General features: G+C 41.5%; 3 protein-coding genes across 3 annotated transcripts; 1 reads left to right on the top strand and 2 right to left on the bottom strand.

The window, feature by feature from the left end:
* Positions 1 to 4,494: 4,494 nt before the first annotated feature.
* K441DRAFT_665494 (uncharacterized protein) lies at positions 4,495 to 7,248 on the bottom strand. The gene is made up of 3 exons (XM_067649508.1): positions 6,962 to 7,248; positions 6,579 to 6,814; positions 4,495 to 6,528 (listed from the first exon to the last, which is right to left on the bottom strand). Exons 1-3 carry the CDS (start codon positions 7,168 to 7,170, stop codon positions 4,871 to 4,873), a joined length of 2,103 nt encoding a protein of 700 aa, XP_067500480.1. The 5' UTR covers positions 7,171 to 7,248; the 3' UTR covers positions 4,495 to 4,870.
* A 1,656-nt stretch (positions 7,249 to 8,904) lies between these two features.
* K441DRAFT_617094 (uncharacterized protein) lies at positions 8,905 to 9,506 on the bottom strand (the record flags this gene model as incomplete). Its single annotated transcript, XM_067645781.1, has 1 exon — positions 8,905 to 9,506. One exon carries the CDS (start codon positions 9,504 to 9,506, stop codon positions 9,147 to 9,149), a length of 360 nt encoding a protein of 119 aa, XP_067500479.1. The 3' UTR covers positions 8,905 to 9,146.
* A 530-nt stretch (positions 9,507 to 10,036) lies between these two features.
* Positions 10,037 to 10,249, top strand: K441DRAFT_577350 (uncharacterized protein; the record flags this gene model as incomplete). The annotated part of the gene is made up of 1 exon (XM_067644235.1): positions 10,037 to 10,249. A coding segment is annotated over one exon (213 nt), but the record flags the coding sequence as incomplete, so codon positions are not given.
* Between the last annotated feature and the right edge of the window lie 2,612 nt (positions 10,250 to 12,861).

Genomic DNA, 12,861 nt, shown 5'->3' with positions numbered 1-12,861 from the left:
CAGTTAGGGTTAAGTAGTGGCTTAATTAGCGGGTGGCCCTATATACGCAAATCTCCTTAGCTTGGCGCTAGTGGCGCTATAAAGATCCTTAAATCTAACCTAAGTGGCTAGCTAAATATGTAATTTTTCAGCTAACCAAGGATTAGCTAGGTAGTTAATACCAGCGGATCTAGCTAAGATGACCCTAGGCTAGCCCCGGGCTAGCCCCTAGCTAGCCCCTATTACTCTCCCGTTTTCCTAATAAAGTCTTTAGTAATATTCCCTTTTCTTCTTTATATATTAAGTGTCCCTTTTATATATATATAGCCTATATAAGCTCTAGCGTCTCCCTCCCCGTTACGCAGCGCGGTATATACGCAATTTCGCTAATATTTAGTTAAGTATACTATCTAACGTAGATACTATGCACTTACGAAAAAGGCTATATACTCCTAAGTAAGGTATATACACTTATAAGAAAGGTAAAGTCTTTAATTTTTAAGCTTAATTTAAGAGTTAAACTTAAAGTTCTTTAGTGTATAAGAAAGCGAGATTACGTATATACTGCGCTGCGCGCTAGGGGGGAGACGCTAGAGCCTATATAGGCTATATAGTAACTATAGCGTTGCTAAAGCTCCGCCTCTATAAAAGGGGGGGTAATATTATAGAACCCTACTATATGGTCCTCTATAGGAGAGCCCTATGCTCTTATATATACCTTATATATAGCTTATATCCGCTACGCGTAAGCATATTACCTCCTTATACCCTTAACCCTTATAATTAATTGCGTAACGTTTTATAGACTGCTTAAATATATACGCTCTATAGCCACTACCCTTATCCTATAATAGATCCTTTAGTAAATCCTTTACTTTCTTGCCTGGTAGCTTAATAAAATCTTAAATATTTATTATAGCGCGGATCCTTTCTACTGTATATAGCTGTTCTACTAATTACTGCATCTTATTAATTATGGGAAGATCTATATAATCTTAAGGGTAAGGCTATAGGCTAATACAAGAGCCAAATAACATAGATTTAATAAAGCAGTTTTTAATTATCTGGGGCATAACTTCCCCCTAAGCTATAATTAACTATTAAATTATCTATAGGACGTGCGTCTATTTAATTAGATCTTTATTCTAAAGCGAGTGCTTTACTATAAATTATAGCTAGGATCGCCTATAGAGCAGCTTAAAGTTTATAATTATCCCTTAATTAAGTAGCTGGTATACTAAGATGTAATTAGGAGGGAGGAACTTAACGTGTATATTTTTAAAAGAGTCGTCAGGAAAACGGGAGGGTGGTAGGGGCTAGCCAGGGGCTAGCCCGGGGCTGGCCCGGGGTCATTTCAGCTAGATCCGCTGATCTGCTTATGTACACTTATTTACGCTAGCCCGGGGCTAGCCCGGGGCCATATTAGTAACATTAGTACATTTTATACATTTTATACGTTTTATATATTTTATACGTTTTATACATTTTATATAATATTTCCTATAGCTATAATATGTATAATTATAATAAAATTCAAAATTCAAAATTCAAAATTTAAAAATTTAAAATTAATAGTAGCTATAAAGGATATCTCTCACAGAGTCTCCAAATCGTTAATTGGCGGCGTTCCCAATAATCCGCCGGCTATATACTGATTTCCTAACTAGGCCTAGTGCCTATCCTACCTGTCCTGCCTATTCTGCCTATCCTACCTATCCTACCTGTCCTACCGTCTAACCGTCCTACTTATTTGTGCCTACCTATCTATACCTACCGGTCGTGCCTACTTATCTATACCTACCTGTCTGTATCTGTAATTCGGGGGAGAGGTTAGCCCGATTAAAGGCTCTACTTAATTTAATTGCGATTAATTATATTGATTCGAATCGTTCTCTCTAGGCGTTCGCTGGCTATACGTTTGAACGGTAGTCGTCTGGGGTGCCTCCCTAAGAGGCCTTAATTCGATTTAATTTGGTAATAGGATAATATTAAGGCTCTAGTTCGATTCGATCGATCGATTAAATTAATCGTAGTGTTTACTGGCTGGTCGTTTAAACGATTATCGTCTGGCTTTGGCGGCGGTCGTCTGGTTCTGGCGACGGTCGTCTAGTTCTGGCGACGGTCGTCTGGTTCTGGCGATGGTCGTCTGGTTCTGGCGACGGTCGTTTGGTTCTGGCGACGGTCGTCTGGTTCTGGCGACGGTCGTCTAGTTCTGGCGACGGTCGTCTGGTTCTGGCGACGGTCGTCTGGTTTTAGCAACAGTCGTCTGGTTCTAGCGACGGTTGTCTAGTTCTGGTCACAGTCCTCTAGCTACCGTTCTGGTGCCTCCCTAAGTAGGGAGGATATAAGGAAGGAAGGGTAAAGGTGGTATTTAGGTGTATAAGGGGTATGTAAAGGCACGTATAGAGGCTGTCGGGAATATAGCGGGGACCCGATGGTACTTCGGACGATTTAGATAATAAGGAAAATTAAAGTCCTGCTAGGAGCCTGCTAGGAAGCCTGCTAAGAGCCTGCCCGGAGGCCTTTAGGATTTTAATACCCTAATAGCAATAAATATAATAATAGTAATAATATTTATTTTATAGCTATAAGCTAGCATAGTGCTAGCGTATAGCTCTAGGGCTTAGCTAATATGGCTAAAAGCTAGCCCTAGGCTAGGGGGGGTTAGCTAATATAGCTAAAAGCTAGCCCTAGGCTAGGGGGGGTTAGCTAATATGGCGGAAAGCTAGCCCCGGGCCCTAAAAACACTTTTAGCGAAACCAAATTTCCTGCGCCACTTCCCGTTTTCCTGACGGTTATTCTTAATAAGCGTTTAAATGGCTGCTTTATAAGCGCTAAAGCCGTTAATTAAGAGAAGTATCTTCCTACCCTATATCCTTTTATTAAACTAGGTAAGCCAATTAAGTATAATTACCGTTATTATCTATACCTTCTTATTATGCCTCTATATAATATCTAATAAGGCTATATTAATGCAATTAGATATAAAGTAGTAAGGTTATAGTGTTAAGCTAATTATAAGGAAAGGGAGCTTGTCCGAACTATCTACATTATAGTAATAACTAAGAGAGATTTTTACCTTCTCCTTCTTTATTCCTAATTAAGCCTTAGTAGCTAATATAGTATCTAGTATAGCCTTTTAAAACAACCTTATTTTATTTATATTATAAATATCCTTTAATAGATAAGGAGTAATAATCTCTTAAAGCTCTATTATGCGATCTTCTGCTTCTTCTATATTAACTAAGGTAGCCTTACTATACTGCTTTTTCTTATAAATACCATTATAATCTTTAAAGCCTTCTATCTATCCTTATAACTACTTTAGCTTAACTATTTCCGCAAATATAGGTATTTAATACTATAACTAAGTAGTGGCAGTATGTATAAGATTGCCAGTAATAGGAATGCGAGAGTTTTATAGGTATTATAGTCAAACCCCCTTAATACGATATGGGGTATATAACGATAACCTTTATATTACAATCTATATCCCTTAATTAAGCCTTTTTGGTATAATATTACAATAATCTAACTTTTAACAATATCGTTAAGCACTTACTGCTAATATCGGTATAACTAGTATAGAATTTATATGGGAGAGGGCTCTATTTAGCCCTTAAGGTAAAGACCCTAAGCCTTTTTAGGTATTAAGCTTCTCTTTTTCCTACTTATTTACCTTATACGTAACACTTAATATAACAATACCATTGATATTACGATACGCTCGGCCGAATAAACGGTATCGTATTAAAGAGATTTTACTATAGTACCACTTAAAGAGAGCCTCCTCTAAAAGAGAATGTTCTGTAGCTCTTTTTCACTTCTATATACCTCTTTTATATAACAATTTAACTCTATTAAGGTGTTAAAATTTATCGCTTAGTATTTCTAATATTAAGGATTAATTAATCTTGTAATAGAGAAAGTTGCTTACCTAGGCACGTGTTTTTTAACGCTTATAATTAAAGAAGCCGTAATAGCGTTACGCTTTAGAATTTTTATGTCTTCCTATAATAAATATAATAGAATTAAGTGTAAAGAGTAAGATTTAAGTATAATTTTAATTATTATATAATGTATTTAATAGCTAAACTTATAGTAAGTAAAGGCCAAATCTAATAAATTAAAAATTGCTTATACCGATATTGGTAGTAAGTACTTAACAATATTGTTAAAAGTTAGATTATCATAATATTATACTAAAAAAGGGTTAATTAAGGGTGTAGATTATAATATAGATATATATTATTATATACCCTATATCGTAATAAGGGGGGTTTACTGTAGTCTCCGATAGTCTTCTTCTCCTTCTTCTTAGCTTAGTATTCTTATATAGTAGTAATCTACAAACTTCGGTTTAGAAGCATTTATACGAGCCCGTTACAAAAATAGAAGAATAAGCTAGTGTTATAATAGAGGCTTAAGGAAGTTAAGGATTATTATAAATAACGCGTCGGTGGCTTAGAAGAGGGGTAGGAAACTAGAAGACGTGTTACTGATTAGTAGAGACTTCCTGAGTCGAGTTCCTCACCGCGTGGAGTTCACCAATACACCTGATCACGATGCGGCTGGTAGAGGCGTCGAAAAGCTTCAAATTGACTGTCAGGTGAGGTTGTTCGGCAGTCTCTTTTTGATATTCAGCTGCCAAGACGGAATCACTGAATTCGGGTTAGTTGGTGGCTTAAATCGTAAGCGCTAACCGCCGGAATTGAAGAGACGCTGTAACATGTGCGTGTCGTGTTTCACCAGTGTCTGAAATGTGCTGTGTTCACGTGGGTGCTTACAACACGCCTCAGCGACACTTTTGTCTCCCTATCCCCGATAAAAGCAAAATATAAGAAATCATTAGTCTTGATTTGCCTCAAGCAGGCTCTCTCTGGTCAGTCAATCAATCATATAACTCCATACGCGAATCGTTTCCGGATGGAGAACCACTCGGAGACTGAACAATAAGTGCGTCTGGGGTCTCCCCCTCAGCAGTACGCTGCTGATCCTGCCCTTTCTCCCCGGGATCCATAGGAGGAAGAACCAAGCCATCATTAGGCGCATTGACTGGTGTGCTAGGTTGCATTGGAGAGGCACCAGCAACAGGACTATGGCTCAAGGGTGGAGGCTCTCCGCCCCACCCGTGTTCGCCTCTCATTCCCGAGGGTAACGGCGAGACAGAAAACATGGAGCGACCGAACATGAAACGCTCAAGGTCAACGATCTGTGGGGGATACACCCAATCCGAGTGAGTACTTATTGGGGTATCAGCCGAGGAAGGCAATTCTCCTTCTCTCCGAAGTCCGTCCAGCTGTTTCATTTCATTTCGATAAACCACTTTATCGATTGAGATTCTTTCTTTGATTGAGATGGACACCAATTCGCGACGCTCCGCAAAGTGATTATTTATGAATTCAGAGTCACGCCATGAAGTGTCGAAGACTTGCTGTGCCTGGTCAAGAAGGATCTGAGCGCCTCTCCAATCTTGCGTCCGAGTCTTGTGTTCGGCATGCCATAACAAACGTTGTAGTTTTATTTCTGGGGAATTCTCCAAACCCAAAGTCTCCTGACCTTTTCGGAAAAAATATTCAGCAGCTTTAAAATCGCCCAGGAATGAATAATAAGCTCCCGAGTACGTTTTACGGCGGGACGCATAGAGTTTTTCGACCTCGTTCCAAATCACAACATGCGCCATGCTGCCATCGTTGGAATGGAGAGCGTCGAGCTTCTGTCGCAAGACATCTTGACCTTTATCACAGAGATCGAGAAAGGAAGCACCTCGCTTTTCAATTTTCAAGTCGCCAAGTGTCATCATGCTGGCGAAAGCATTTCCTATCCCGCTCAAGTCTACCTCTGGTGGTTCAATCTCAATACTTTGCTGCCACTTAGCCCGCAACTCATCGATTGCTGAACGAAGCCCAACTATTGCACGATGGCTAGTGCCCAGAAACAGCCATTTCTTGATTGCCATCTGCGCGACCAAGACAGTCGTCCAAAAGTCACTCACGATTTTCAAGGAAATTAAATGCTTCTTGAGCTCTTCGAGGCTCCCTACTCCAAGTCCACGGGAATAGTTCTGGCGCAATATTGTATGGTGACGAAAGAGCAGCTGCCTGATACGCTGATTCAACTCTCGAGGGTTTACATCAAAAGTTACGAGCTTGACCATTTCCGCCTCGTGACCTGCCGCGATTGTCAACCAATGCATATCTCCAATAACATGAGCGTAACCCATTTTCGCCAACTCCAACGATGTGATCGAGGCTTCGTAGTCCCCCTCAAATAGTGAGGCGTGTCCACCATCCAGATGGGTATGTGTGTCGTGGATATTATATGGTCCTACGGACCAACCGGCTTCATCGCTGGCAATTGCATTTTCTTGTCTTCCGAAGGGTTTCCAAAACTCGGCCTTGCTCTTAGAGGACCAAATTCGTTCAAATTCGTGATTAAACTCGTTGGCCTTGAATTTGTCGTAACCTTCCTGGCCATCCAAATCGCTCTCTGTGGAACTGCTGCCGGCCATGTTCGAAGGGGTCTTATAGAGTAAGTTTGATGGGATGCCTCCTCCATGTCAGCTCCTAGTTCTAGGTAGAAAATCCGTTGAGTCTTACTTGAAGATGGTGACAGGGCCGAGGTTGCCCTCGTGCCGAAGCGCTTTTGGAAGACATCCAATTTCTCCGTCGGTACCTTGTGAAATTGTCCGTCGTTGCCTCTCCGTTCAAATCTAGTCTTCTTTCCAGCTTGATCCATCCGTTTCTTTGCTTTCTTTGCCAGTTTCATCATGTCACTCTTAGGAATGTTCTTCGATATGCCCCATTTCTTGATTCTTCTCTTGTAAGCCTTCTCACTATCGATGTATCAGTCTCATTATTGAGCTCTCATCGGTTAACCTTGCGGTTGCATTGAATCGGGGGGCATTGGTTTCCACAAGAAATAAGCCGTGTGGATGCGATCCTTGCGCGCTTGGATGGGAAGCAGTTCAAGGTGCGCTTACTTGGCTTCGAATTGATGATTCACTCTCATGATCTCAATGACATCCTCTAGAGCTCGGTCCTCGCCGATGTACAAAGCGTAGATGTGATTCTTCTGCTTTTCCCATTCTTTTGCAGAGATACGCTTGTATGGGCGTGGTGCAGGCGAGGTCTGAATTCCCTGACTGTTAATGTCGTTCGATCTTTGGCCTGACTCTTCGATACTTGCCATGATGTATCACAGCAGCGCTGACGCTAATGTGATCTGCAATGGAGATAGATCTCCGAGTATACAAAGGAGGGGATTTTGAGGGGAAGGTGGTCTGTTGCGTAGAAGTAAGCAAAAGGAAGCGAAGAGCCGCCTCAGCTGTAGCGTGAAGCATTCTCAGCCAACCAAAAGGTGAGGCGGGCAGGTTTTCTCTCTAAGCTTCGGCGCTGCGCTCGGTTAGGTCAACCTTGGCACGGCCACCAATCATATTTTTGCGACTTATCATGTGCCACCTGCCAAGCTGCAGTGGGTCATTCAACTTTGTTCTGGTTGGCCATCCAAATATTCCTTGCAAGTCGCGGACGTGGAATCGTCACATCGGGAGCAGTTGCAGAACAAAAGGGACATTCGCTTGCACATTCCAAACTGCAGAAGAGTGCGGTTGTCGACATATTACGTTCTCATTCTAGACAAATTCTAGTTCCTAGCCAATCCTCAAATTCCTGCCGTATGCGTCGATGATTGTTCTCCTGATTCAGTGTGAAATCTCATTAGTTTAATGAATGGATACACCGCTGTACATGCGTACTGCTACAGAGTTCCAATGTTCGGTATTTGATGCTGATAGTTCATTATGTCGACTTCGTTACCTTGTCCCAGTTGACCAGCTTCCATCAAAATCTTTAGCCACACGGGCCACTAGACTCAAGGCCACTCTAACTTGTTCAATGTCAAACTATCTTCCATGAAAAGAGTATTGTGCTTTTCGTTCATAAAGATGGACAGCGTCAAAGCTGTGCAGTTCTGCAGCGATTTCGTACCCAAGGGTTCAAGTTGCCGGACTAGCAAAAGGGACATTAAAGAGTGCAAAGTGCGAACCAACCCAACAAATCTTTGCCTGGATCCTACGTATTAAAGACTGCTTAAGTTCCGGTTCCAATTCAGGAGTTTGTCAACTGTCATCTGTACCTCTTCTTTTGACGAATACCATTCCCTCTCCATTTAATCTCGTTGAGTGTTTCCATCCTGGCTATATCTATTTAACTATCCACAGCTACCCCAAAGCCTCTTCATAATGAGCTCAAAGGGTTTCGGAGAATCTTGCAACAAGGCTAGCCCCCGCCACGAGACCAGCTCGCACCAGGTAAGTCCTTCGTACGGCTAGAGCTGTCTTAATCCTATTTGGAAACAGCTGTCTAAAAGACACAGCACAACGGGCAGACCAAATCGTCCAGCAATGGCGAGCATCAGCCATCGAACCACGATGCCGTGGCCGCACATATCGCAGCACAACATGGCACACAGTCCTACGGCCCTACTCAGGTGCCGCAAGCATCGAACAAGAAGCCGAACTTCGCGGCCATCACAACGGCTGAGTGGATGGTACACGACAAGGTCCAGCGCTGGATGGAGGAAGGTCCAGGGGAACAGCCATGGAACGGCATGGAGGCTTCTTCAATTGAGATGAAGGATCAAGGCACAAATGAAAGTGGAGAACAAAGCACAAACTGAAGCTAAAGCAGTCGGAGCTTCCTTTCACATTTTATTTATTACTCTTACACTGATCTGGCTACTAAAGCTACGCAGTACTTCTCTTTGTGAAATCAAGGAAATCCTACTAAAGAGCGGGATAAAAACCTTGCCTACCGTTCTCCTGCTTCTGTACTCACTTGAAGCCTATAGTACCAAGTGAAGTAGCCTCACCGCTACCTCCTAGCTGTAGTGAAGGCGCCTAGCCAGTGAAAATTGGCTTATCCTCCCCGAACAGATGATCCACTCTGCCAGCTTCCTAGCCCTATTATTCGCCCCTATAAGCTGCCGGTAGTCCGGTCTTCCGCCTGTCCACAAGTGCTGCCGACGTCCAGCTTCCTCAGCGCAAAAGAGCGCCATGTACCAAGCTGTCTCTTTCCTTTCATATTAGGATATAGCCATCTTTTTTCAACAAATTCAAAAATTCTCTCTTAACGAGTCTAGTGCCAAATTGGTATAAAATTTAAAAACTAAGCAACATATAATAATATAAATGCCATCATAAGTGCAAGTAATCCAGTAGCTTCAGCAAATGCAAATCCTAATATAGCATATGGGAATAATTGACCTATGGCACAAGACAAACGAGCTAAAGAAAAGAAGGGGGGAAGAGGGCAATGGGCCGAGTCAAATAGGCCGACCAGAGGGGCAACACAGGGGCAATGGGGTGGGGCATCAAGGGAACGCGGTGGGGCATCACGGGATAGCCTCGCCGCCGGCGGGGGCGCGGAAACGGAATGCGAGATGGCGGAGGGGATGGCGGAGGGCAGAATGCCGGGATTTTGGCGGGGAGGAATCGAAGCTCGTGATTGGCCGATTTCATGCGACATGTCGCATCAAATCATACCGGGCCATGATTGGTCAGATTGATGGGGGCTTGGCGTTGAGATCTTCGCAGCCGGGACGTTGCCTCAGGCGCTGCCGGAGGCTTCATCGGGCCCGTCACATAAACTAGGTCATAAACAGAGTCACTAGTTCAATAATTTAAGATAGGTGGGTGCGGTGGAAAAGGGTGTCGCATTGAGCTATCTGTTGCATTGAGCCGTCGCCCGTTAACTTTAGCGAGATCCTAGGATAGCGCAACTCTTTGAATTTAGAATCGTGTCGACCGCACCCTATCTACTACAGTCCCAACTATCATTTCATTATTAGAGCAGAAATATTTAATTATAAGCTTTCTTTTTTCGTTTTCGCCAAGGCTTCTTTTCTAAAGGCACATCCTTAACTTAATCATTTTATCTCAGCAACTCGCTGGAGAACAAAAACCAACGGTATGGCAGATCCAGCGCCTACTCCAGCGGCACTAGAAGAGACCTTTCGCTCCTATACCCACGAATAAGGCACAACCTACGCCTAAGGCCGCCACGGCTACCACCCTAACCTATACCAAACCATTATTAACCACCACACCTCCACTGGCGGCCAACTTATCACCATCCTTAAGATTAGCTGCGGCCCAGGCACCGCCATCTACGAGCTTGTACCGCGCTTTACCTATACTATTAGCATTAACCCCTTTAAAGGTATAATTAGTACCACCCGGTCCTTTAGTAGTGCCTTATCTACCTCCTAACCTATCCGCTTTAAAGTCTCCACAGCAGAAGATCTTAGCTCCTAACTCTTATTGCCTATCCCTAACTCTAGCGTTAACCTTATTACCACCGCTACCGCCGCCTACTAGTTTAACATGTTGGGCTTCTAGCCGCGCGCCGCCTAGGTTCTTAAGCCTAGCGGTACTGTCGCTCTATAGATTATTGGTAAGTAGTACCCCTACTTATTAATGTCTAACGGCCCCGCCCTTTAGGCCGCTATAACTAAGTTCTATAACTAGCATCTAAAGCCCTATACGTAACTGGGCAACCAGCTCGCCCTAGATCTATATATTAACCTCCCCCTCCCTTAAAACCTAGTATAGCCGGTCCCAGATTTTAATAAAATATTTTTTACTAAAAAGAATAGAATAAAGACGGCGTATATGTAGAGGGTAATAAGTTTTTTTATAGAACAGCAGACGTTAGATCTAGATATAGTAGAGAAGTTTATAAAAACTATAAGCTAGGTAACACGGTGGCGGGAGGTATATCTAGATGCAGTTAGGACTAACTAGGATATAGTAAAGGTAGTAAGGAAGGAGTTTAAGTGGTTATTATATAAGGCAGGTGTAGAGAGAGGCAAGGAGATAATAAAGGGAGGTTTATTAGGGGTTTTATTAATAGTAAAAAAGAGGGCGTAAGAGAAGCGATAAGGGTTAAATAAACTAATCTATAAATTATAATAGGAGATAGATCTATACTAATCTCTATTTATAATATAACAATTTAACACTTTTAATCTTAACCGTCCTAAAAACCGCATTAAAACCCTTATAATACCTTTATAACTCTCTCCACATTACTACCTTCTTTTGTAATTATTTTATTTTAATAGCTTTGTAGTTTTAAGGAAGCTTTTAAGCTATCTATATATAAAATACAGGAAAATAACACCTTTAAAACTACTCCGCTTGCTAACTTAAATATTATAGCTTTAGCGTTTATTTATTATAAAGGAAACTAATAACTCTATAGAAGCTAAGCATAAAAACAGTAAAGCGTTTTCTATTATATTCTGGAATATATAGATCTAGGGGGGATTAAGTTATATAGGTGAGATTAGGGTCCTAGTTAAAGGGTATAATAGAGTAGATATTACATCTCGTTTTGTAGTGGTTTTCCAACTTATCGCTTTAGTAAGATATGCTATAAAATTCTAGCAAATCCTTATTTAAAATTTAGAGGATAGGGGTTAATTTAACTAAGCAATAGCTATTAATACCTAATACCCCTTAAGATATAAACGGTTTCTATTGCCCTAAAATACTTATAACGTATTATATTAGAATCTATTTATATATTCACGTAAATATTTAAGAGATTAGCATTAGGATAAATAGGATCGCCGTCTTTAATTATCTTAGGAATAGACTATTACGCCTAGACCGGATATAGTTAATATAAATATACTTCTACTAGGTCATATCTTAATAGGGATTATTTATAACGGTGCTAGAGCGCGTTACCTGCTAAGTTCTGCCATATTCTACTACCTATTATACTATCGCATACTGTTTAGTATTGTTGTATACTATCTGGTACTATTTCTTACTATTAGCTCGCCTACTATTGGCTTGTCTACTACTAGCGCCTGTCACAGCGACTCAGTCAATCGAGGCACGAGCGCCGTAGAACGTATGCAAGCCTGTACAATTGGTAGTCTATTGACCCGGATATCAAGATGAGGAGTAGAAGGTGGAAAAGGACACGTCTATATACATATGCCAAGGCTCAAGCGAGCCCCCTGACTAGATCCGTTACGGAGCCGTAACAGCGCCTTAGCGACTTGCGCTACCTATTTGTTAACACCAGCCCTCGCGACCCCCTTTCCTTCTCCTTAGCTTAGTATCTTTATTAGATAGTAATCCATAAGCTTTAGTTTAGAGGCATTTATGCGAGCCGTCATATTATACTAAGATCTCCCTACATTGCCTAGAAAGGCCTTAATAATATTCCACTCTAAAAAAGACCCTTATCTGCAACGACGCGTTAATACGTTATACTTAGACACTAAAGTTACTCTATATTGCCTGGGAAGGCCTTACTAATATTCCACTTTATAAGCTAGATAGGACTGGACCTATACCCCTAGAATTAAAACTAAAACGTATAATACTAATAAACCCTAGGAAGCTAACAATGGCACCTAAAGCTAGCTTATTTAAGAGAGCTGCCTCTACTTAAGAGGAACCTAAGATCTAATTAGGATTAGAAATTAAAGATAATAATAACGTCGTAGACGTACGCAAGTAGATTCGCGCCCTCGCAGCTAGCTAGAAAGCCAATTGTCTTAAGGTAAGAAATATATAAGAGACCCTATAAGAGATCCTAGAAAGCCTTATAGCCCTATAAAATAGCCCGGCTTCCCCTTCTTAAAGCCCTAGCCAACCTATTTACTCTACTAAATATAATATACTAGGGAGTATGGATATAATAACAAAGTAATTAAAGTCTATTAAGCTCCCTAACCCCTAACCACTGTCTAATAGAATAGACCCTATCTTTAGAAATTAGAGGATTTAAGTATAGGGAAAGCTCCGTGTTAACTATAACCATTTTCTTTTTAGAAAAGGAAAAATACTCTACCTCTTTA

Source organism: Cenococcum geophilum, assembly GCF_001692895.1.
Source record: "Cenococcum geophilum 1.58 unplaced genomic scaffold K441scaffold_43, whole genome shotgun sequence".
NCBI lineage: Eukaryota > Fungi > Ascomycota > Dothideomycetes > Gloniales > Gloniaceae > Cenococcum > Cenococcum geophilum.
This window is presented reverse-complemented; position numbering and strand designations above follow the sequence as displayed.

Coding starts and splice junctions, on each gene's coding strand:
- K441DRAFT_665494 (XM_067649508.1), bottom strand. CDS start 7,170: ATGGCAAGTATCGAAGAGTCAGGCCAAAGATCGAACGACATTAACAGT. Junction 6,815..6,961: donor AATCATCAATTCGAAGCCAA/GTAAGCGCACCT, acceptor ATACATCGATAG/TGAGAAGGCTTACAAGAGAA. Junction 6,529..6,578: donor GGCCCTGTCACCATCTTCAA/GTAAGACTCAAC, acceptor GACATGGAGGAG/GCATCCCATCAAACTTACTC.